This window comes from Esox lucius, chromosome 22, assembly GCF_011004845.1.
Source record: "Esox lucius isolate fEsoLuc1 chromosome 22, fEsoLuc1.pri, whole genome shotgun sequence".
NCBI lineage: Eukaryota > Metazoa > Chordata > Actinopteri > Esociformes > Esocidae > Esox > Esox lucius.
In genome coordinates, this window is record NC_047590.1 from 842689 (window position 1) to 870400 (window position 27712).

Genomic DNA, 27712 nt, shown 5'->3' on the forward strand with positions numbered 1-27712 from the left:
GATGGGAAGGAAAAAATCAACATCACCACTATTATCACCATCATCATCATCATCACCACTAATATTACCATCATCATCCCCACTATTATCATCATCATTGTTGCAACTATAACCATCATCACACCATCATCATCACCACTAATATCACCATCATAACCATCACCACTATTATAACCATCATCACCATCACCACTATTATCATCATCATCACCATCACCACTATTATCACCATAATCACCATCACCACAATTTTCACCATCATCACCATCACCACTAGTATCACCATCATCACCATCACCACTATTATAACCATCATCACCATCACCACTATTATAACCATCATCACCATCACCACTATTATCACCATCATCACCATCACCACTATTATCACCATCATCACCATCACCACTATTATCATCATCATCACCATCACCACTATTATAACCATCATCACCATCACCACTATTATAACCATCATCACCATCACCACTATTATCACCATCACCACTATTATCATCATCATCATCACCATCACCACTATTATCACCATCATCACCATAACCACTATTATCACCATCATAACCATCACCACTATTATCATCATCATCACCATCACCACTATTATAACCATCATCACCATCACCACTATTATAGCCATCATCACCAGCATCAACACCATCATCAACATCACTACCATCATCATCACCATCTAATGAAGCACTGAAGTAGATACTAAGTAGATCATTCTCTCTAAAACTGATTACACAGCACTTATTGTCTCTCTAACAAAATCTGAAGAAAATATATTAAGAATGCCAAAAGCAAACCGACCAGGAATACTTATCTTCCCACTCAGATGCTCACACACACACACACACACACACACACGCAGATACACACACAGACACACACAGCCTTGAGGACATGAATGAATTCCCAGATGGATAATCCTTCAAATGTTAAATCCACTTCAGAGTGTTGTACCATCCGTCCAAGTCATGCTGCTGTCAGTTGGACCTGCTGGTTCCGGGGGATGGGGTGGTTCTGGTGGGTCGGTAGCACAGAGATGGGCAAGAGGAAATGTGGAAGCCCTGAGGTACTGCTGTCAGTTGGACCTGCTGGTTCCGGGGGATGGGGTGGTTCTGGTGGGTCGGTAGCACAGAGATGGGCAATAGGAAGTGTGGAAGCCCTGAGGTACTGCTGTCAGGGTCAAAATTCTGGTACAACCTTCTAATGATGCCTTCAAAGACCAGCAAGGCCTAGGGAGCTGACAACATGAGAATTATAGTATTTTTTTGTTTGTTTATTGAAATAAATCCCCCCTTTTATTTATTAAATATTAAACACCCCTGTCATACCTCAGAAAGACAGTCAGGTAGACAAGTAGACAGACAGGTAGAAAAGCAGAAAGGTAGACAGATTCACAGAGAGACAGAAACAAGACAAGTAGACAGACAACTAAACAAACAGACAGGCAGACAAACAGATATACAGACAGATAGAAGAACAGCTAGGAAAGTAGACATGTATCCTATTATACAAAAGTATAGAAGAGGGACAAAGAGATGGAGAGAGAACATTTTGTATCACCATGAGATAGCTAGCTAGCTACTGTTGCTGAGTTAGAAGCTAGTTATCTAACATGAATCAGCAGCCTTCTGCCACTTTTCCCATCTCCAGTAGCTACTGCTGAATACGCACAGCTGATCAAAAGGAGCTAATGCACAGAAAACATGGTCAGAGACAGACATCTGATAATAGTCACTCTTATTTTGGGGCAGTGTCTTTACAATTGTATGAAACAAGATAAGTTAGCCGTTTGTGTAAGAAGAGGTAGAGTTATATAGCTAACCTAACTACTGTGATCTGCTTAACTCGTCAGTAATACATCATATACAAGAATTGTCCTTCTGAACCCAGATATCTTATGTCACCATGTGTTTAAAATAAAACACACATGTGTGTACAACTAACTAGACTACAACACACAAAACAACAGCACACACGACTACAACACATGACTATAACACATTACTACACCACACATAACTGCATCAAACATGACTACAAAAAACAAGACTACAAGACGAGTACAACACACACAACTACAACACACAAGACTACAACTCATAAGAATACAAAAAACAAGACTACATCACACAAGACTATAACACGTAAGACTACAACACACAAAACTACAACAAGATAGTCTACAAAACACACGAATACAACACATGACTAAAACACATGACTACAACACACGGGTACAACAAACAAGACTACAACACAAGACTACAACACATGACTACAACACAAGTACAACACACAAGACTACAACACACATGACTACAACACACAAGACTACAACACACAAGATTACAGCACACATGACTACTGCACACATGACTGCAACACACAGGACTACAACACACAAAACTACAACACATAAGACTACAGCACAAATGACTGCAACACACAGGACTACAACAAACATGAGAACAACACAAGTACAACATATGAGTACAACCAGAGGCGTTTCTAGGCATAGGCGACCAAGGCGGTCACCTAGGGCACCACCTGCAGTATCAGTATAATCTCACTCATAACAAATTAATAAGTCTTGACTTAATGTATAATTTGTTTGATTTTTCTAATAACTAAAACTACATAAGGATTGATTTCCCTCATATATATACAATATCTCACAAAAGTGAGTACACCCCTCACATTTTTGTAAATATTTGACTATACCTTTTCATGTGACAACACTGAAGAAATAATACTTTGCTACAATGTAAAGTAGTGATTGTACAGCTTGCATAATGGTGTAAATTTGCTGTCCCCTCAAAATAACTCAACACACAGCCATTCATGTCTAAACTGCTGGCAACAAAGGTGAGTACACCCCTAAGTGAAAATGTCCAAATTGGGCCCAAAGTGTCATTATTTTGTGTGGCCACCATTATTTTCCAGCACTACCTTAACCCTCTTGGACATGGAGTTCACCAGAGCGTCACAGGTTGCCAATGGAGTCCTCTTCCACTCCTCCATGACGACATCACAGAGCTGGTGGATGTTAGAGACCTTGCACTCCTCCAACTTCTGTTTGAGGATGCCCCACAGATGCTCAATAGGGTTTATGTCTGGAGACACGCTTTAGCAAGGCAGTGGTCGTCTTGGAGGTGTGTTTGGGGTCGTTATCATTTTGGAATACTGCCCTGCGGCCGAGTCTCCGAAGGGAGGGGATCATGCTCTGCTTCAGTATGTCACATTACATGTTGGCATTCATGGTTCTCTCAATGAACTGTAGCTCCCCAGTGCTGGCAGCACTCATGCAGCCCCAGACCATGACACTCCCACCACCATGCTTGACCATAGGCAAGACACACTTGTCATTGTACTCCTCACCTGAGGAAGGGCGGGGTCAGGTGTGGACAGTGGGTGAGTCAGTGAGGGAGGGCGGTGTCAGGTGTGGACGGTGGGTGAGTCAGTGAGGGAGGGCGGGGTCAGGTGTGGATGCTGGGTGAGTCAGTGAGGGAGGGCGGGGTCAGGTGTGGATGCTGGGTGAGTCAGTGAGGGAGGGCGGGGTCAGGTGTGGATGCTGGGTGAGTCAGTGAGCCAGTTGACGTTCATATGATCTGTTGACATTTTCAGACTGCTGTTCTAATATGAAAAGATACTGTTCCTCTTTCCCACGTCTCTCACAAATATGAAATACAGTGTTGATTGGCTATTTACTTGTGATGTATAACCAATCTGATAATTCTGTGGGCAGGACATGAGCAATGAGCAATACAAGCAGAAAACATTCAGAGAGATGCGGGTGCCAGAGAAGTTTTATTTTATCAGCAGTTATATCAGACAAATGAACGATTCTGATGATTGTAAAAAGTATATTGGATCCAATTATGGTCCAGGCTGATCAGTAAAGAGTAACTGTAGTGGAATTGGCCCAGCGTTGTAGCTAATGTAGAGGGGTTCATGACTCAACCACTGCCAGTTTATTGTTTACTACATGAATGGGAAAAGCGTACGTTTGGTTTCAGTGTGTTCAACCAGTCCAGGATGGTGGAGGACAAGATGCCTTGATAATGTCCAAAGAACTACATTATTTCACCAGGTCTCTCTTTAGGGTTTACCCAGAAAGAACAGATGCTCCTGTTGTTGGACATCAGGGGGCTGGGAGATGTTCCCTGGTCCCTCGTTGACTAATGGAACCGATGAGTCAGTTCAGCCTATTACCACTGGGTCCGCCATTTCTTGATGGTGAACTGAGTGTGCTGCTGTCTCCTTCAATATGTTGTCCTCCATACATACGCTACCCATACCTCACTGTCCCAAATGGGTTTTTAGTGCACTGCATTTGGTCAGAACCCTATGGTCCACCACATAGGGAACAGAATGCCTTTGGGACACACAGCCAAACGCCAACGTGTCAGACAGATAGAGGCTGAGGTGTCGAGTGGAATTTGTCAGCTAAGTTACTTTAAACAAACATAGAGGTGAAGAGAGAGTGCACCTCTGCTGTGAGATCAGCGCAGACTGCAGGCTTCAAACAGGCCAAGTGGTGCTCTGTCTCACACATCTCACCAGGACTAATGAGAGAACAGGTACAAAGCATTCTGAGGAGAAATCAGCTGCCATTTTGAACCCCCCCGAACTTCATCTTATCACGCCCTTTTGAGACAAGGGGATGACTCCACTACAGCCAGACAGACAGACACCGCTGTGCATTGTCTCATGAAGACGTTTTCTTTCATGAGCATTTTGAATTTTCCTCTCTTATCTCCCTCCGCTGAGCTTTTTGTTTTTGTTTACCACTGTACATGTTATTGTTTTTGTTTACTGCCGTACTTGTTATTGTTATTGTTTGGGGCGGCTGCTGCTGTTGTTTTCTCATAATGCATTAGCATATTTCCCAAGGTGCACAGCGTGCCAGGCAACCGAACGGGGAGAGTGTTGAAAGGATGTTGACGTGAATTACATTGGGAGAGGAGAGGGGGTGAGGAGGAGGAGAGGCTGAGGAGGAAGAGAGGGGGTGAGAAGGAGGAGAGGGGGTGAGAAAGAGGAGAAGGGGTGAGGAGGAGGAGAGGGGGTGAGGAGGAGGAGAGGGCTTCTAGGGACTTAAAAAGATTTAATGATTATAGAGCTAATCACAGTTCTTTCCCTGGGTGGGTGTATGTTATGGAGGTGAGGGAGGGAGGGCGGGAGGGAGGGAGAGGGGTAATGACTCTACATTTTCAAATGTCTTTTAGGCAAAATGTCTGTGAAGGAATTCCTATCCAGTGATGTTGTGAGATAAAAGACTAAATTCAATCAAACCTGCATTGCAGTATTATGCAAAGACTATTGATTGTACTTTGACCCCCAGACCTACTGCCAGGGTGCCCCCTGGTAGTAGGGGGCACCCAATAGATGGCTGCTTACACCTGTGGGGGGGGGGGCACCCTGGTAGTAGGTCTAGTATGTTGAATATGTATGTAATAAATATAATGAAAAATAATAATAGCAATGTTGTTAGAAATGCTCCTGCATATGGATGGTTGATTCAAACCCAGCTGACATTTACGCCATTGATCAGACACACTCATCCAGAGCCACGTACAGTAGTTCAAGGAGGGCAGTAGTTAGTGCAATATTTCATGTGTCTGTACTTGTCCCCTGTAGGAATCAAACCCACAACCCTGACATGACTCCAGCAGCTGCCTGGGAACCACATTGTTACATCAGGTAAGTGGTAAGGTCCCAAACAGGATCCATGCCAACCAGTCCTCCCCATGGTTATATGCCCTTAGACTTTAACTCTGTTAAAGAAAACTATGTTTAAAGGTGAACAACGTTAGTGAATATACATATTTCCCAGGAGGGCGCGTTCAAAAGCTCCAATTCAGAATCTTTGATTCCACAGCTCCAATTAAGAGCCAGACGTCCAATTAGCTAAAGAACACACTCTCGCAGAAGCCCCAAGGGGCATTAACTGGCTACAGGGAGGCAAGTCTGAGAGCTCTGTCAGTCCGAAAAATACACACCCACTATAAGAAAAAAAAGCCCATTGCCCTAGATAAATTGACATTTGTACAACCATAAGGTTAAACACCCAGATACAGTACCCACGTCACAGTTCTCTTCAGATCAGGTTAAAGGTGTAGTGGACATTGGACTATCAGGTTAAAGGTGTAGTGGACATTGGACTATCAGGTTAAAGGTGAAGTGGACATTGGACTATCAGGTTAAAGGTGTAGTGGACATTGGACTATCAGGTTAAAGGTGTAGTGGACATTGGACTATCAGGATAAAGGTGTAGTGGACATTGGACTATCAGGTTAAAGGTGTAGTGGACATTGGACTATCAGGTTAAAGGTGTAGTGGACATTGGACTATCATGATAAAGGTGTAGTGGACATTGGATTATCAGGTTAAAGGTGTAGTGGACATTGGACTATCAGGATAAAGGTGTAGTGGACATTGGACTATCATGATAAAGGTGTATTGGACAGTAGACTCTCAGTTTGAAGGTGTAGTGGACAGTAGACTCTCAGTTTGAAGGTGTAGTGGACAGTAGACTCTCAGTTTGAAGGTGTAGTGGACAGTAGACTCAGTTTGAAGGTGTAGTGGACAGTAGACTCTCAGTTTGAAGGTGTATTGGACAGTAGACTCTCAGTTTGAAGGTGTAGTGGACAGTAGACTCTCAGTTTGAAGGTGTAGTGGACAGTAGACTCTCAGTTTGAAGGTGTAGTGGACAGTAGACTCAGTTTGAAGGTGTAGTGGACAGTAGACTCTCAGTTTGAAGGTGTAGTGGACAGTAGACTCTCAGTTTGAAGGTGTAGTGGACAGTAGACTCTCAGTTTGAAGGTGTAGTAAGCAGTACACTATCAGATTAAAGGCAGTGGGTTGTGTCTTTTCCTATGAATAAGTCACTGTTAGCAGATGTACTGGGGTTTATCAGGTTCAGCATCCTAAGCTGTTAGCAGATGTACTGTGTTTCATGCTGCACTGTGACTAACACGTCTGCATCCTGAGTGCCACCTCATTCCTCACACAGTGAATCATGGAAGGAGTAGTGGGCCATTTTGTGACTTAGCGGCAGACATCTGTTGAGGTGATCATATTAATGAAGTCCTACTTGCCAGTCGGACGCAGGGTTTCATCCCATATGGATCTAGAGGATTAAACACTCTCCCCTTTCCACATTGGACAGGCACATCAGTGTGACAGGTCATGAAAGTACATGTTATTTTATGGAGCATGTGCGTGCGTGCGTGCATGCGTGTGTGTGTGCAAGCCGTCCACGTGTGTATATGTGCCTGTATTATTTTATTTATTTTTTATCAGAGATTCGTCTTTTCTAAGTTAAGCTCCTCTTAGGATAATGAGAAGGTCAAGCTTTCAAATTCAGCAGTGAAAATAAGTCAGTGTCCCAAACGCCTCTGCTTTAAAGCTCAGCACTTAAAGGAATTAAGTCCCATTAAGCAGAACATTAAACTGCGTCATGTCATGTCTCATTCTAGCAACTTCTAGTGGCAGGCTGGGCATCTGCAGGCTAACTGTCCGCAAGAAAAACTAAACTGATTGACCATTGAGCAGCTGGAACTGAGAGCTTTTGGCTATAGTAAAGCTGCCAGTTAACCATCCTCAGCAACCTGTTGAAACATTTAACCCTGTAGGATATTATGCTTTGTTTACTGAGCAGACACGGTTTCCCAAACCAAGACTGTCAGCAACACGTCGTCAGCAGCACAGACACTCAAGTCAATGCCGCTGATCTCATGCCCTTTGCTGTCAGTTCTGGAGGTTTTATGGAGGTTTTTGAAAGAAATGGGCGCTCTATCTGCATACGTGGGACACAGCCAAGCCATTGACCCGGAGACTGACACCGAGGACTTGGCTTTCTTCGGCACACAAGAAATCTTTGTCGGCCATGTCAAGTGGTGATTGCTCCTCCTACCACTTTTGTCAGGAGACTGGTGTGAATTGGTATTGATGAAGTACACAGTGTAGTTTAATAGTGACTAAATATTGTAGTTTAATAGTGACTACACATTGTAGTTTAATAGTGACTACACATTGTAGTAGTGAGTACACATTGCAGTTTAATAGTGAGTACACATTGTAGTTTAATTGTGACTACATATTGTAGTTTAATAGTGACTACATATTGTAGTTTAATTGTGACTACATATTATAGTTCAATAGTGACTACATATTGTAGTTTAATTGTGACTACATATTATAGTTCAATAGTGACTACACATTGTAGTAGTGAGTACACATTGCAGTTTAATTGTGACTACATATTGAAGTTTAATAGTGACTACACATTGTAGTTTAATTGTGACTTCATATTGTAGTTTAATAGTGACTACACATTGTAGTTTAATTGTGACTACACAATGGAGTGAATATAGTAGATTGAAATCATCAGTACTGTGTTTTGTGTCTAGCACTTTTCATTGTTCAAATACAGTCAACAATCCAAAACAAAAACGGTAAATTCACCTGTGAATATACAGTAATATAGATTATTTTAGGAAAGAGTTTTCAAGCACCTGCAACTGTTCCTTACCACTGAACGGTGAAGTCCCGTCCCAGCAGACATTTGATTGGTACAGCAGAGCATAGAATATCTCACTATCTTTTTCATTCCTGCAAACTCCAGCCACAAATATTATTCCCAAAAAAGCCTCCCAAAACTGAATGAGAGATTTAAATCAATTGAATTAAAACAAAAAATGATGACTAGAGTCCATAGATAATGACAAGATAACCAGGTCCGTAGATAATGACTTGAAAACCAGGTCTGTAGATAATGATTAACTAACCAAGTCTGTAGGTAATGACTAGATAACCAGGTCTGAAGATAATGACTAATTAACCAAGTCTGTAGGTAATGACTAGATAACCAGGTCTGTAGATAATGACTAGATAACTAGGTCCGTAAATAATGACTAATTAAACAAGTCTGTAGGTAATGACTAGATAACAAGGACCGTAGACAATGCTCCCTACAGGCCCTACAACACTACCAAACTAATGCACTACGTAGGGTATAGTGTTCCATTAAGGATGCATGCAGAAGGTGAAATCAACTGGAATTATATCAACGTTTGTGTGTGTGTGGCTAACAACTCAGAGGCAAATTATCGAAAACTACAAAACACACAATTAAGTTGGCACTGATGTGAGCTAAAAGGAAGTAATGACGTGACCCATTTAGAACATTAAAGTAATGACATGAACCAGTTATCACATTGAAGCAATCACATTACCCAACTTCAGTATAGAAGTAATGACAGCACCCAGTTTAAACATTGAAGCAATCACATTACCCAGCTTGAGTATAGAAGTAATGACAGCACCCAGTTTAAGCATTGAAGCAATCACATTACCCAGCTTGAGTATAGACGTAATGACAGCACCCAATTAAAACACTGAAGTAATCACATTACCCAGCTAGAGAATAGAAGTAATGACAGCACCCAATTAAAACACTGAAGTAATCACATTACCCAGCTAGAATATAGAAGTATTGACATGACCCAGTTAAAACATTGAAATAATCACATTACCCAGCTTGAGTATAGAAGTAATGACATGACCCAGTTAAAACATTGAGGTAATCACATTATCCAGCTAGAGTATAGAAGAAATGACATGACCCAGTTAAAATATTGAAGTAATCACATTACCCAGCTAGAGTATAGAAGTAATGACATGACCCAGTTAAAACATTGAAGTAATCACATTACCCAGCTTGAGTATAGAAGTAATGACATAACCCAGTTAAAGCACTGAAGTAATCACATTACCCAGCTAGAGTATAGAAGTAATGACATGACCCAGCTAAAGCAGAGAAGTAATGATATGACCCAGTTACAGCACTGAAGAAATCATGACATAAATGGGGTGGTGTGTAACTGAAAAAAACACACAGAAACAAACAACCACTGATAAACACATAAACAACCACATACACAAACACACACACACCACCAACTGCACACATTTATGTATACACCTAAAGAAGTATTACGCGATATACCAGCACTTTTTCAATACTCAAAAGAAAAAATTGTTTTGTACGTCTGTCAAACATGATTGAGAGGATCCTCGCTCCACTCGTTCACTGGTACAGCTGGTTGGGCAGCTCTCAGCTTCACACTCAGTTTGCAGAAGTCAGTGAACATGCTACAAATCATTTAGACACGCTGCAACTGTTCATTACTGTTCAGAAAACGTAATGATACCATACTGGCCAGGAATACTCCACAACCCATTACACTCCAAACATCACTCCTTCACTCCACACATCAATTTGGTGGCAAAAAGAAATGCATCGTCAATTATATGGAAATATTTTGGCTACAAACAGGATGTTGACCAAAAACAGGTACTTTGTCAAGAGTCCCTTGCAATTGTTGCCACAACACGACCAATTTGTTCGATCATTTAAGGTGGCACCACAAATCTTCGTATGACGAGTGCAAAGCATCTCAATGCCGTCCAAAGCAAAAATCTATTTCGGTTGTATTTGGCAGTATCACACCATACAAGAAAGGTTCCAAACGGCAGAGAGAAATTACAGATTCAATAACATTTCACGTCGGCTAAGACATGGTACCAATTAACACGGTTACCAAAGAGGGTTTTCAAAACATGATCCGTTGGCTTGACAAGCGGTATGTAATGCCATCATGCAACTATTTTCTCAAGTTGCCATCCCAGAGCTGTATGAGAAATCAAGGCACAAGTTGAAACAGAGCTGTCACAAGTGGAATATTGTACAGCAACAACAGACTTGTGGTCCAGACTTCCACCTGAAAAGTCGCTGTTTGCAAACAGCATTTTTTCCAGAGGATCATACAAGTGAGAACCTCGCAACAGGGATGAGAGAAGCTTTAGCTGATGAGATGAGAGTCGTCCAGTCTGTATTACAACAGACAATGCCGTGAACGTGGACCAGATTGCAGTGCTTCCGCAACAGACTGCATCTTGCAGTTGGTAAGTTATCGCCAAATTGTGCATTCTATTTTACTACTGTTGCTATTGCTATACTATTACTGTTATATATTATTACCTTGCAACCTGTTCTGAAATATTACAATTTTCATGAGGATGGGGCTGGGGAAGAATGAAGGATACTGTAATTTGTCTTATCGCAATATATATAGCAGAAAAATAAAACATTGCAATGTCAGTTATTTTTAAAATTGTGCAACTCTACTCCAAACATCACTCCTTCATTACAAAAATCACTCCTTCTCTCCACATCACTTATTCACTCCAAAAATCACTCCTTCTCTCCACATCACTCCTTCACTCTAAACATCACTCCTTCATTACAAACATCAGTCATTCACTCCACACATCACTTATTCACTCCAAAAATCACTCCTTCACTCCAAACATCACTCCTTCACTACAGTCATCACTCCATTACAAACATCACTCATTCACTCCACACATCACTCCTTCATTACAAACATCACTCATTCACTCCAAATATTACTTATTCACTCCAAACATCACTTGTTCACTCCAAACATCACACGTTCACTACAAACATCACTTCTTCACTACAAACATCACTCATTCACTCCACACATCACTCTTTCATTACAAACATCACTCCTTCACTCTAAACATCACTCCATCACTCCAAATATCACTTATTCACTCCAAACATCACTCGTTCACTACAAACACCACTTATTCACTACAAACATCACGTATTCACTCCCAACATCACTTGTTCACTCCAAACATCAGTGGTCCACATCATCTGCTATGCGTCCAGTTGTCTTGTTCTAACAGACGGATGTGCGCTTTTGACCTGTTATATTTGAATGGGCATTACAGTTTGATATCAAGGTTATCAATAAATAAAATGGACATCACACCGACGCATACAGAAAAACACACCCATACACACACACATAGATACTCATACATACCTACAAACACACCCATACACACACTCATAGATACTCATACATATCTACAAACACACACACACAAACACACTCATAGATACTCATACATACCTACAAACACACACACAAACATACTCATAGATACTCATACATACCTACAAACACACACACAAACATACTCATAGATACTCATACATACCTACAAACACACACACAAACATACTCATAGATACTCATACATACCTACAAACACACACACACACAAACATACTCAGACACATTCCATGATGCATTTAAACAGTTCAAGACAAATATATTTTTTCTGAGATCTAATGTCCTTTCTTCGCCTGATCAGCCATAGATCACCAGAAACCATGCAGACGCAACACACATAATCCACATGTGGTTCTAGTACTTCATTCCTCAAGCTGACTGATGTTGCATCGACGGAACCAGCAGCAGACACAGTCCCCTCCCTCCAGCCCCCCCTCCCTCCAGCCCCCCGCCCTCCAGCCCCCCTACCCTCCAGCCACCACCCTCCAGCCCCCCTACCCTCCAGCCAACCGCCCTCCAGCCACCACCCTCCAGCCAACCGCCCTCCAGCCCCCCCGCCCTCCAGCCCCCCCGCCCTCCAGCCACCCCTACCCTCCAGCCACCACCCTCCAGCCACCACCCTCCAGCCACCACCCTCCAGCCAACCGCCCTCCAGCCACCCTACCCTCCAGCCACCACCCTCCAGCCACCACCCTCCAGCCAACCGCCCTCCAGCCACCACCCTCCAGCCACCCACCCTCCAGCCCCCCGGCCTCCAGCCCCGCTCCCTCCAGCCCCCCTCCCTCCAGCCAACCCCGCCCTCCAGCCACCCTACCCTCCAGCCCCCGCCCTCCAGCCCCCCTCCCTCCAGCCAACCCAGCCCTCCAGCCAACCCCGCCCTCCAGCCCCCCACCCTCCAGCCCCCCGCCCGGCCCCCCACTCCCCCAGTCTGGTGACATGATGGATCTGACTGGAAGCTCACAGTAAACCGAGAGACGAAGCGAGGTGCTGACGGCCTCGTCAACATCAACGTCACCAGTGGAAGTTGTTCACTGTTACGGTTAGAAGAACTGAATTAACCTCCTCATCGTCGGGTCTCCTCCTCCCCCTCCTCCCCCTCCTCCCCCTCCTCCCCCTCTATTGTCACTTCTCTCACGTCTCTGGTTTCATTAACTGTGATAACCAGTTACATAAAGTGATAACTGGTTTTAAGGTGGTAACTGGTAATGACTGGTCACATGAAACCTGATGTTTAAATTAACGGTGATGTCTGGTTTTATTTACAGTGATATGTGTTTTAGTAATTGTGACAGCTGGTTATATTACCTGTGATAACTAGTTATATTAACTGATGTTAACTAGCTGTATTATCTGTGAAAACAACTGGTATTAACTGTCATAACTTATTTTATTAAGTGTAATAACTGGTTATTACCTGTGGAACTGGTAGTTGGTGATAGTTGTTCATTCTCCAGGCATTGAAAAGGCAGGCTACTCTATTATACAGCGAGAGATGGATGTGTTGAAATATTGCCGGCAAGCGGTGTAACCTGCCAAAGCCTCCCATCTTAAAGGCTCTTTGTCTCTGACACGGAGAACATTAGTGTGAGGGAGGATCTATGAGGAGCGTGGACGTGCCCAGGTCCCCATGGACTAAGAGCAAGGACACACACACACTAACTCACACACAGACATGCACACCCACACAAATGCACACACAGCTCAGAGAGTGGACTTGGTGACTGTGGCTAACGTCAGGACAAAGAAAATCTCATAGGGGAATTCAGCTCAGTCTCTGGCTGAAAGCAGCGGTTGTAATTTAAGAAAATTCACCTTCATCTATTCACAGGCTTAGAGACTGCTTCCTCAAAACCACCCTGTTCCCTATCAGAGGTTGTGCAGTGTTTAAGTTAGGAGCCATTGGGGACTCAAGCAGACTTGTTACAAAGCAGACCGACTGATTATAAAAAAAAAAAAATGAAAGCGGACACTATGTTGCTTTCTGTGTGGTGGCTCAGAACAATCTTCTAGAATGTTAATGTCACGGCTGGTCTCCGCCCACGTCATCCTCGGCCAACCAGGAAGCCCCGCAGCACATCACCACACACTGGCAGTGTTCCACCGTCAGAGAGCCGCTTCATTCCTCCCATCTGATTAAGGCTTGGTGTTTTCCTCCTCAGGCTGCCGGATGTGTGAACAACCATCACTCGGTCACAAGGCCACAGTACAATGGAACCACAGAGCTCGGAATACTTCTCAATGGATCTGGATGTGTCGCATCATTAAGGGGAAAATCTAATAAAAATAGTGCAAAAATACTTTGGGAAACTGTGAGGCAAGTCACAAGGCTTCAGAATACACTGGCCAAGTCAGACCACTCCCTGAATAACCAGCCCTTCATCACTGCTGGGAGAATCCACATCCTTTAGTTAAGGAACTATGGCTCATTCTTCTCTAGTGTTGATTTAAGTAGATCTAAGGCAGTATATCCAACACTATTCATAATAAGACCTGAAGAAAGTCCAATCTCTCTGAAACGAAATTGGATGCCCTACCCGTCAGCTATTTTCTTTTCACATGACCCTCCTTGAAAAAATCAAGTGACCCTCCCATATAGTGAACACAATAATTCAAACAGGTGCTGATATAAGTGGTCAGTAGAGAGGAATAACCTGGAGGGTCTTAGGGTCTGGAACACATAAAAAAAATTTAACAATAAAATATTGGATACATCACATTTACATAGTGGCATAGAGCAGACAGTAACTTTCATAAGTTGCACACATTGGGATTTTTCTTTTGCCTATAGGGTCTGGGGAAATTGTGTCCTTCTACTAACGCATTTCATGCCATTTTGTAATTTTACATGACTGGAGGCTTAGAATAACCATTTTAATATGACACAAATTATTGAAATGACAGGCTACTTTTGACACTGACAAACTGAGAATTTGAGATCTATAAAAACGACTGTGTCTTGAATCCATTAATAATCCCGGCCAGATGTGGGGAGACACAGTTTTGACAAATCTCTGGGATTTACTTCATACCTCAGTAATTATCCTATTAGGAGAAATTGTACTTCTGTCAAAATACCTATTGAGACTATTTACCTCAGTCAATATACCTATTCTGAGACTATATACCTCAGTCAATACACCTATTCTGAGACTATATACCTCAGTCAATACACCTATTCTGAGACTATATACCTCAGTCAATATACCTATTCTGAGACTATATACCTCAGTTAATATATCTATTCTGAGACTAGATACCTCAGTCAATATACCTATTCTGAGACTATATACCTCAGTCAATATATCTATTCCAAGGGATATATTATAAAAATATTATATTGTTTTACAGCAGCCATTTCTTTTGTCACTTGGGTTTTCTGACAATTGTATTTGAAACATTGTGGGTTACTAATGGATTTTCATTGGATTCCCAACTGTATTCCTTGTAAATAGACTAAACAGAATTCACTTTTAGGCAACATTTCTTGATCCTTTGTGGCTATTTTCTGAAACTCCAAAAGTAGTATTCTAAATGATTTATTGTGGTATTTCTAAGATGGCAGGCCCACATCTACAACTTTGGCAGCTGTATTTTCAATTTCTCAAGGCCATTCCTATATTCTCTATCCTATAAGGAAATACAGGAAATATATGAAGTGCTACATAAAACAGGAGATAATAGCAGGCTCTTGTCTATCAGAGCAGAGAGTGGGAGAGAGATCATGTGAATCTTGTGTTTGTTCCGTGAGTTTTAAAGTCCACAGTCTTGCCAAACCATCACCCTGGCTTCAGTTGTAGCACTAACAAGCTCTTAAAGTTGACCCGTGGTTAAAGTTAAACTTTTCTTGAAGTTGACCGTTATCTTCACCCGGTTTAACTACACAACATCCATTTACCACACACAAATGGGCATATAGATTTTTTGAAGCGAGATAATATTCATGGAAATACTTTTGCCCAAAGCTTTTCCCAGCATGAGCTGTGTAGATCTATGATGCCTTGGCCAGATGCTTCCTGAGTGCTGTGTTGCCAGGCTGCATTTGGACAGGTCGTCATCAGCATACCTGGTTAAATTAAGGGAAAATGATACAATAATAAACACACACACTCATACACATCCCCGAACCCTAACCTTAACTAAACCTCACCCTAAATAACCCTAACCTTAACCCAATCTAACCCTAAATAACCCTAACCTTAACCCAACCTAACCCTAAATATCCCTAACCTTAACCCAACCTAACCCTAAAGAACGTGTGGGGGGGGGGGGTGATAAAGAAAGTTCCTGCCTAAAATTAAAATCTCTGTAATGCCTAAGTGAAAAACCCTATAGCTTAAATTATAATATTAATGCATATTCTAACACTAAACCCAACTTCTAACCCCAAACTAATCCCAGAAAGAGCATTTGTCATAATGGGGACTAGTAAAAAATATTTTGGGACAGAATTGTCAGGTTTTATTACCTGTGACTTCTGGTCCCAACATGTATAGTAAAACCAGAATGACTCATCTATATATATATACACAGACACACACATATGCACACATTGGTTTCATACACACTTGTGCACCCTCTCCTCTACAGGGCCAGGGCTGCGTTGACATAATACTATCAGAGAAGCAAGCAGGCAAATCTCATGGGTGAAAAACTGCCTCTAGCTGCAAGCTGATATCACTTCCCTCCACACACACACACACACACACACGCGTACAGATGGAAACAATATAGAGTAACATATTTACAACCACAGTCTGATTCAAAATGACCACACACGGTCAATGTTAATAAAGGCTCATGTCCTCAGGTATGTTAAAAGGTTATGTTATGTAACATCCTGTTATAGCACTTTATGACATGTTATGTCATGGTACAACACTTAATGTCTTTTAACATGTTATATTATAGCAGGTTAGATTATGTGACATGTAATTTTATAGCAGAATAACTTTATATTGCGGAATAACGTTTATTCTAAATTATAACAGCAATTTGGCCCATTGTTTATTTCCAGAAACTAAACCCACTTCTTGTATGGCTTGTATAAACAAATGTCATTACAACTGCTACTAGTTACAGTAACTAGTTTATTTAACGTTGGCTAGTTACTGTTATCTTAGTAGACAAAAATATCCAATGTTTAGCTGTGTTTGAATTTGCTGGATGGTTTGTATCTACAGTATGTTCAAACAACGTTAACCAACTGTAGCTACACTCCTCTGGATAAGATTGTCTTCTAAAGGATGACTGTTTCATTCCTTAATCCCTTGTAGGCAACTTTGATGTTTTGTTATTCATTAATCCCATGGAGACACTTTGATGCTGAAGAGGTGCATCCTCCAACAGGAACAACACAAACATAATGTACTTAGTAATTCCATACGCTTCTGTGAATGGTCAGCAACGGAACTAAAATGAGTGCCAGATTCTAAATGTTCCACACCTGATTCCCTTCTGGGACAACTGGTGGACATTAACCTGGAGAAGCAGCCAGGCTGGGACCCCAGCAGATCCTGATCAACCATACATGGCTCAATGTTTTGGTGCTCATATCAATGATAAAACACTGGTTGTTGTCGTTTTCCCATGTCTTTATGTTTCAAACTTCTATATTGATTAGATCTTCTAAAGTGTATTGATTAGATCTTGGTGTGGTTTGATCTGCACATTGCGTTATTGTGTCCTTCTTCTTTGTAGGGGGCCTACCTTTGTTTTAATAGATATTTATATGAATAAACTATATTAACTATAGCCCACTCCCAACACACACAACCCTCAACACAACCATCAACGGACAAATCTATAACCCTCCCCACATACACACACAACCCTCAACTGGACAGTCTATAACCCCTCCCCACATACATTAACAACCCTCAACTGGACAGTCTATAACCCCTCCCCACATACACACACAACCCTCAACTGGACAGTCTATAACCCCTCCCCACGTACATTAACAACCCTCAACTGGACAGTCTATAACCCCTCCCCACGTACATTAACAACCCTCAACTGGACAGTCTATAACCCCTCCCCACGTACATTAACAACCCTCAACTGGACAGTCTATAACCCCTCCCCACATACATTACAGTTTTTCTCCATTGGTTTGGCTCATTTCTTGAAACAGAAATTACATTCTCAAAACTCTAAGATCATTTGGCAAAACAGCCTTCCAGTTCAGCACAACACTATAGCTCACTTGCAAAAGCTCACATCTCTCCCAAAACAGTTCAATCATGTGTCAAAACCAAATGTCCTTCTCATTTAAACAGTCAGTGCCCCCAAAATGTTTCGTCCCTTTGGCATTGTGTAAGCACTGCAAGTCAAAATGTTTAGATGTTTTGTCACTATGGCAGAGGACCATTGAAATATCCCTCATGTCCACCTTTCAGTCTTAGCCCAGTCCTTCATTGACAATGGTTACTGTACTGTTTTTTGTCCAACTAACAAAATACAATTGTGTTTAAAACTGATTTCAGGGTAAGAGTAGCCTCCAAGGTTTGACATCACACATTGCACTCATACTGCCAAAGAAAGTGTAACCATTATCATTCTCACACAAAGTAACTTCCATATATCAGAGTAAAAAGAAAATTTATACAGCATAATATACAGTAATAAAAACACTCAAACAAAAAACAATGAAAATGATATGCAGCCTACAGTGCTGTAAATAAAGCTGGAGTTTCACAACTAACAGTTGTTCACTGGTCGCTGTCCTCACCCTCCTGGCCACCGTCCTCACCCTCCTGGCCACCGTCATCACCCTCCTGGCCACCGTCCTCACCCTCCTGGCCACCGTCATCACCCTCCTGGTCACCGTCATCACCCTCCTGGCCACCGTCCTCACCCTCCCTCTCCTGGCCACCATCCTCATCCTCCTGGCCACCATCCTCACCCTCCCTCTCCTGGCCACCATCCTCACCCTCCTGGCCATCCACACGCTGCTGTCTGTCTGGCCACAGATTCTTGTCCACATCACAGCGTATATTCTCCCTTGTGATGCAACGATGGAAGAAACGGAGTGCATGTCGCAACCATCCCCTACACTGATCTCCTGTAATATCCTCACACGCAGCGTCCATTGCATGGAGCAGGGACCTCTGATCTTGAGCCCGATGCTCATACACTCTCCACCTCCAAGCAGAGAAATACTCCTCAATAGGATTGAGGAAAGGAGAGTAAGGTGGTAGGAACACCATGACCATCCTTGGATGAGTAGTGAACCAGGCCCTGATGAGCGGACCATGGTGGAAATTCAAATGTCCCATACGATGACATATTGTGGTGGGTGAGGCCCTACGAGACCTCTCTCATTTCCAGGGATCAAATCAAAATGAAGGCGGTCCAAGAAGATGAGGAGCTTCTGTGTATTGTATTGGCCAAGACTGGGGATGTGAGTGGCCACACCATTCTCAGATATGGCAGCACATATAGTTATATTGCCCCCTCGCTGGCCTGGGACATTCACCTGACTGTCAATTGCTGTAATACATTTATCATTCATATATGGTATTCATGGCATTCTGTTCGTGACTAGTTTTGACAATAGAACAGACTGTTGTGCATGTGATGACTTATACAATGAAATGACACTGACACGTTTTGGAGCCAACAACCATTAGACTGAGAATCAACAACAGTTTAGATCAACAAGATCTATTCACTTGGAAATTGTGCTAAATGTAGGCTACCTGTACTTCATCATTTGCAAAGATGTACTGAGACATTGAGACATGTACTTAGACATTTGCAATTTGATGAAATGAATGAGAAATTCTATTCTGCTGTGAACAATTGCCAAGTGAAGATTTCTTCTGTTTTTGCCAAGAGAATGTAATTTCTGTTTCAAGAAATGAGCCAAACCAATGGAGAAAAACTATAACAACCCTCAACTGGACAGTCTATAACCCCTCCCCAAGTAAATTAACAATCCTCAACTGGACAGTCTATAACCCCTCCCCACGTAAATTAACAATCCTCAACTGGACAGTCTATAACCCCTCCCCACATACATAAACAACTATTTTTATGCTCAGTCCACTGTTCTTTTTAGTTTTTACTTCCCTTATTCCTTTTGTATAGTTTGTTGCACCAATGGCCAGAACAAATTCCTTGTTTGCTGTGGAAATTACTTTCTGAGCAATAAAACTCTTTCTGATTCTGATCCTGTATAAAGTTCATGTAAAATGTGAGCACATGGGTAATTTCTACCTAATTATAGAAAGGAATTATTGACGTTCTGACATTCACTCATTTAATGAACATATACCATTTGACATTCCTGACACGTCGGCCTGTTGATGTTGTTGTGGCGTTTGTAAAAACCACATGGTCCTACAGGTGAAAATGATCAGCAAACACCTTGTCATTTGCTGGACTGGTCACATTCTCTGTCTAGACTGTGACCAACCCAGTTACATGGCAAACCTCAAAGTGTAGTAAAAAAAGGCTGAAACATTCATTTGGGTTATTGAGAGTAAAACATCTGAGACTGAAGTAATAATTGTTCCCTTCATGGCTGAAATGACCATGTGTCACTGCAGTCCATTCTACTGACCTGCTGCTCCATGGTTCCAGTCTGTTTATGGAAAAACTTTTAGTGCCCATCCATCCAACTGAGGCCAACTGAATCGACACTACCTCAAGGGTACCACACGTTGTTTGGGTGAAACACCAATGGAAATAGGTCGTAACGGGACTGCCCATTCTCCTGAGCCCAGCTCCTCTCTGGTTTCCCACATTACCAACCAGCATTGCTGTTGACTCTGGGGTTTCAGGCTGAGTATCTGTATAAGCACTTTGTGACAACTGCTGATTTACAAAGGGCTTTCTTTAAAGTACATGTAATTGATTGGTAAGACGAATAGGGTGCCGTTTTGGGACAAAGCCCGGGTGCCTTTATGACTGGAGAGAGATGATTTGGGTTTACGGGGACTTCAGTATATTTTCCCCAGACACTGGCGATATGTCCAGTCTATATGGAGGTATTGATTCAGGTCAGTCTGCAGCAGGCTGAAGTAGGCCACTGCATCAATACTTCAATAATGTGTAAACATTCCACTTTCTGCGCTCTCTGTTTTAACTGCCAATGTGTGTGAGTGTGTGTGTGGGTCAATTCTCCTTCAGCCAATTGACACGGATGACACACTCACATAGAGAAGCACACGCAAAGGCAAAAGCACGCCTTCACACACAAAAACACACTTCCAAGTGTGTCATCTCCCCCCCAACCCCACCACCACCGCACCCTGTCAAACACACTCCCCATGACGAAGGACGGAAAATGACTGAGCGGCAATACAATTATGCTGTCTGCTTACATAATAGGGTTAGGTTGGCTGAGGGAGGGACAGGCCTGCAAATGCCCCATTGTTTGATATTAACCAACCAAATGCCCCACTGTTTGATATTAACCAACCAAATGCCCCACTGTTTGATATTAACCAACCAAATGCCCTACTGTTTGATATTAACCAACCAAATGCAGCACTGTTTGATATTAACCAACCAAATGCCCCACTGTTTGATATTAACCAACCAAATGCCCCACTGTTTGATATTAACCAACCAAATGCCCCACTGTTTGATATTAACCAACCAAATGCAGCACTGTTTGATATTAACCAACCAAATGCCCCACTGTTTGATATTAACCAACCAAATGCCCCACTGTTTGATATTAACCAACCAAATGCCCCACTGTTTGATATTAACCAACCAAATGCAGCACTGTTTGATATTAACCAACCAAATGCCCCACTGTTTGATATTAACCAACCTAATGCAGCACTGTTTGATATTAACCAACCAAATGCCCCACTGTTTGATATTAACCAACCAAATGCAGCACTGTTTGATATTAACCAACCAAATGCAGCACTGTTTGATATTAACCAACCAAATGCCACACTGTTTGATATTAACCAACCAAATGCCACACTGTTTGATAATAACCAACCAAATGCCACACTTTGATATTAACCAATTAAATGCCACACTGTTTGGTATTAACCAACTAAATGCCACACTTTGATATTAACCAACCAAAGTCAGCACTGTTTGAAATTTGTCACGGTCTAGTGACAAGACATGAGATGCAGAGCTGTAGAACATCCTTTTAATGTACTTAGTAAAAGAAACCAAACAAAAGGTACGGCACTCCCCAAAATGACTGTATAACTTCAACACAAACAATGAACCACAAACGAAAGGACTCAAAGGGCAACTTAAATAGGGTCCCCAATTAGAGGCAAAGCAGGACAGCTGCCTCTAAATGGGGACAATCAAAAATGGAGCGCAAAGATGCCTAGAGGTACCGCTGTGGTCAGGCACTGAATGTTGGCCCAGGGCAACAGAGATGCCTAGAGGCCCACAGCCAGGACCTGACAAAATATTAACCAACCAAATGCCTCACTGTTTGATACTAACCAACCAAATGCCACCATGTTTGATATTAACCAACCAAATGCCACAATGTTTGATATTAGCAATCCAAATGCCACCATGCTTGATATTAACCAACTAAATGCCATAATGTTTGATATTTGCCAACCAAATGCCACCCTGATTGATATTAACCAACCAATTGCCACATTGTTTGATATTAACCAACCAAATGCCACACTGTTTGATATTAACCAAACAAACAAAGGACGCAGTGCAGAGAACTGCTGAAGGATGTTTCATTGAATCAGCCATGGGAGAGAAGCTCCTAATGGAGGGTGTTCATTAAATCGTGATGCTGGGGATATTGACTCTAAAACTCTTAACTGATTGTGTTCATTAAACAGTGAGTATAAAGCTTCAAACAAAAACACCAGCTAGAGGGTTAAGCACATATTACCAGAACGGCCATCACCCTTAAAGCAGCGTGGGTTCAGCACATATTACCAGGACGACCATGACCCTTAAAGCAGGATGAGTAAAGCACATATTACCAGGACGGCCATCACCCTTAAAGCAGTGTGGGTTCAGCACATTTTACCAGGATGGCAATCACCCATAAAGCAGGGTGGGTTCAGCACATATTACCAACACGGCCATCACCCATAAAGCAGGTGGGGTTCAGCACACATTACCAGGACGGCCTTCACCCATAAAGCAGTATGGGTTCAGCACATATTACCAGGATGGCCATCACCCTTAAAGCAGGGTGGGTTCATTACACATTACCAGGATGGCCATCAACCTTAAAACAGGGTGGGTTCAGCACATATTACCAGAACTGCCATCACCCTTAAAGCAGGGTGGGTTCAGCACATATTACCAGAACTGCCATCACCCTTAAAGCAGGGTGGGTTCAGCACATATTACCAGGACGGCCATCACCCATAAAGCAGGGGGGGTTAAGCACATATTGCCAGGACGGCCATCACACTTAAAGCAGGGTGGGTTTGTGACCCCCAGTCAGGGTCCTTGTAACTTGGCAGAGTTGGGATATTAACATGTCTACAGGCTGTTTCTGCAGTCAGCCTAGTCCAGGACTGGGTTTACTCTGGGCCAACAGACAGTACATGGAGACACAAAGCTAGAAGGGCCTGTCTAAGATACAGTTTTCTCGCTTCCTTCAACTCTGGTCTACATCTCCATTTTATGCATCGTGACATTTGGCGCAAGAATGGTCACGGGTAGCGTGGAGGAAGGACGAGAGAGAGGAGCACTCCCATCATCCCCTGGATCTGCGGGCCGTGACACGGAACATAATGCTCCCAGAACATCAGCAGCCGGCAACATGCCCTGGTCGCTTTCTGTCCGTCTCCAATCTACACTGAACCATTGTGGAGAGTGTAAATGGGCCCTGGGGTAGGAGGAGGAGAGGGCAGTGGGTGAGGGATAAAGCCCTACACAGCCCACATGACAGGGTCTGTAGGGGTGAGGGAGACAGAGGGGTGAGGAAGGATATAGGAGGTAAATGATCTCTAGTACTGTACTCACACTGACTTTGCAGGAGGGCAGACATCCTGCTGATAAGCAATCAAAGAGCAGGATCTCTCCCACCACCCAAGCAGGGGGTCACAATGAACAGACACGCTCGTTAATGTCTGTGTGTTTTGCTAGCATGCAGTGATGACTGAAAAAACACAACGGGAAGCCATTGACATTCTGCACATTTTCTCTGCATATTGATCAAACAACAAGAGGGTTTGAAAAGAAAACTATACAAATAAAACTGTTTTATTCATTATTGAGTTAGAACACTGAAGAGAGATGTGACATTTTCAACTAGAAAAATAAACATTGACAAAGGACTTTAATCAATCAAGTGGTGGGGTCAAGTACCCCCCAACATTTAATCAGTCAAATCACATATTGTTCAAACCTCTAGGCTGACAGCCAATTGTTAACTATACAATCTATTACTCACTCTCCTTCAATATAAACATCCTATAGATTAAACGTTCAGACCAAGAAAACAATTTGGATTCTTCTAGAAAGATAATAAGACGCTCCATCAATCCCCTCCCGTTCATAGGGACAACATACAGCAAGAGACACTAATAACATCCAGAGTAGAACAGCAATAACATCATCATTAAGAATCTCCACAGTGCCTGCACCGCAACATGAGTGTAACCCCCCCCCCCCCGCACACACACCAACATGTGCACCCACACACACACACACACACACACACACCAACATGTGCACCCACACACACACACACACACATAGACACAATCCTCAGATGACTGTTGGCTTGCTGTATCCTCAGAATGGAGGGTTATGAGAAAAATACGTTTTGCTCAACAAGAAAGAAATAGATGATGGTTAACGGAGAATTAGCCCATCCGTTTTAATGATGCCATAATGACAATGTTTCCCCTAGTAGAAAAGAGGATGTTTTAACACACTTCTCAGATCACAGAGGAATGAAGAAGAGCAACCAACTAACAACATGACAAAACAGGAGCTCAGGCGTCCTTGGACAATCAGAAAGAGACATTACAAATAGCACCCTTGTTTCCAGTTCACTCCACTAGTCCAACCCTTTAGTCCCTGGTCGTACTAACTTGGGAATATGGAGCCAGGTATGACGTTTTAGAGGAGCAATGAAGACAGAGACGAGGCAGGTGTCAGATTGAGGCGGTACTCACTAGGGGTGTGCATGGGGTCCAGTAGTCAGGGTTGAGCTCGGTTCTGGTGCGGAGGTCCAGGTACTCGGGGTTGAGCTCAGTTCTGGTGCGGGTTAGAGTTCCTGTTAGCGGCGCCTTCACAGGACGGATTGAAAACAGGATTTAGTGACATAATTAGTCTGGTCACTTCTCTATCATGGTTTAAAGAGTTAATTCACTTTGGCACAGGTAAAACAGATTTCTTGATGAATCTCTCATTCATCCCAGGCAGATCCACCTAAAAAACATTGGCCTGACAAAATAATCCAATAGGCTAGAAGGGAACATAAGATGAGAAGAACCATTTGAAAATAATACCTGGTAAATAAAAAATATCCTATAACATGAAATAAGTCAACTCTCCCTTTACGGGTGATGGTGAGGACAAAAGGAAAGAGAGAAAATAGTCAACTCTCCCTTTACGGGTGGTGGTGAGGACAAAAGGAAAGAGAGAAAATGGTCAACTCTCCCTTTACGGGTGGTGGTGAGGACAAAAGGAAAGAGAGAAAATGGTCAACTCTCCCTTTACGGGTGGTGGTGAGGACAAAAGGAAAGAGAGAAAATGGTCTGCTCTGTTTTCATTCATAAAATGATGCCAACAGAAAACAAACAAGGAAAGAGAAGAAAAAAAGATTGCATGTGTGTTCCAAGTATATTCACTTGAAGCCAGCTACTTAGTGCTGCGCTCAATTATTTCAGTCTTGAAATCCACTGTTAGTTCAAGAGCATACAAACAACCTACTAATGTGCCAGCTTAGCCAGCCCAACTGCGCTAAAGATGTAGCTCGTTATGTTTGGAGAGATGAGTGTTGGTTTTGTCTGATTTTGTTTTTGCCTCTTTTATTTTATTTTACCCACAAAAAAGGCCTGTGTGTTCACCCTGGATAAACACAGACTTGGTCCCAAATGGCACACTATTCTATTAATATGGCATGCTAATTTTGACTACAGACCCTGGGATAGCTAGTGCAGCCTATAGGGAATAGGGAACAATTTGATGAAGCACAATTGTAATTGAAATCCCTGAGTGACATTTCCAACCATTATCCTATGCCGGCTGCTTTATATATGAGGTTATAACCGCACCCTTCAGAAAACATCATGGCCTCTATAAAACCCACCCCTGGAATTTCAATACAAGGTTGTGAGGGTGACATTCATGATGAAAATCAAATCAAAAGATGATTTTGCATAGCTAAACAATCACAAGGGGAGTTCAAAGTGAATGTTGTGAATCCAACGTTATTGCAACAATGAATGCCGGAGGTAAAGACAACCTACACTACCCACACATTGACTTCATTGATCTTATGAGGGTTGCATCTCCTCAGAGTGTTGCATTTATTTCCAGGTACAATCCTAGTAATATCATGTGTATCTACTGTATGTGATCTGCATGGTGACATCCCTATCTAGGAAGCACCACATTTGTTTTTGTGGTTTATAAGTTTGAGAAACAGCCTTCTAAAGATGTTGAAAGCTCATGTCATCCTTGTTGCAGACCTACCACACAGTGAAGGAAAACACTCAACAAACTAACCAGCTGCCCAGTCCAACTCCTGCATCCATGCCTAGAATACAAAAATAGATTTTTCCCTACTGAGAATCACAAGAGAAAACAGTGTTTCCTATTTTTTTCTTCTAATCTATTTGAGACGTTGCCCCTGGCCTTAATGAGGTTTGGACCAGTTGGGCTGTTGGGGGAGTACATCAGAGAGCAATGGCCCGAATAGCACCCTACTCACTTCTTAATGCCCCCTATTTCCTCCTGTGATCATTGGTACTACAGGACATAGGCAACAGGGTGACATTCAGGCCACAGACAACCAGGCCCGGGGGGTGTATGATATATGCCGTAATTATCTGTTGATTTCCAAAATGGCCGTGTGTGTAATGAGGCTGCTGTAGAGGGGACGGTGTCATACATCACTGTCTCTCAGCTCCTCTGTCGATGACCTGAACACGGACCGAATGTCTTCAACAACCATCTGAACCACCGGGGCATGTGGTCCTGTAGTGTCTATCAGGTACAGCCAGAGCAGGACTGGCCACCAATCCCTGTGAGCATGCTTCCTCTATAGGTTTCTTTCAATTTGATTTCCTAACTGCTGTGCTTCAGACAATTTTTTATATTTTCTATTTAAAGCTGGATGTTTGGTCTTTTGTATTGAAGCTGGACGTTTGGTCTTTTGTATTTAAGCTGAATGTTTGGTGTTTTGTATATAAGCTGGATGTTTGGTGTTTAGTATTTAAGCTGGATGTTTGGTCTTTTGTATGCAAGCTGGATGTTTGGTGTTAAGTATTTAAGCTGGATGTTTGGTCTTTCGTATTTAAGTTGGATGTTTGGTCTTTTGTATTCAAGCTGGATTTTTTACCTTTTCTATATAAGCTGGATGTTTGTTATTTTATATTTAAGCTGGATGTTTGGTCTTTTATATTTAAGCTGGATGTTTGGTCTTTTGTATAAATCTGGATGTTTGGTCTTTTGTATTCAACCTGGATGTTTGGTCTTTTGTATTAAAGCTGGATGTTTGGTCTTTTGTATTTAAGCTGGATGTTTGGCCTTTGGTATTTAAGCTGTATGTCTGTAGAACAGTTGATAATATC

At 42.4% G+C, this 27712-nt stretch overlaps 1 protein-coding gene across 4 annotated transcripts in view; it reads right to left on the bottom strand.

The window, feature by feature from the left end:
* Window positions 1-27712, bottom strand: part of LOC105020099 (protocadherin-9) — a 322579-nt gene that overhangs the window by 214909 nt on the left and 79958 nt on the right. For all 4 annotated transcript variants that reach the window (XM_020042472.2, XM_010886801.4, XM_020042474.2 and 1 more), the window contains exon 3: window positions 25088-25201. In XM_020042472.2, coding sequence (XP_019898031.1) covers window positions 25088-25201 — 114 coding nt within the window. The remainder of the gene's footprint in view (window positions 1-25087; window positions 25202-27712) is intronic.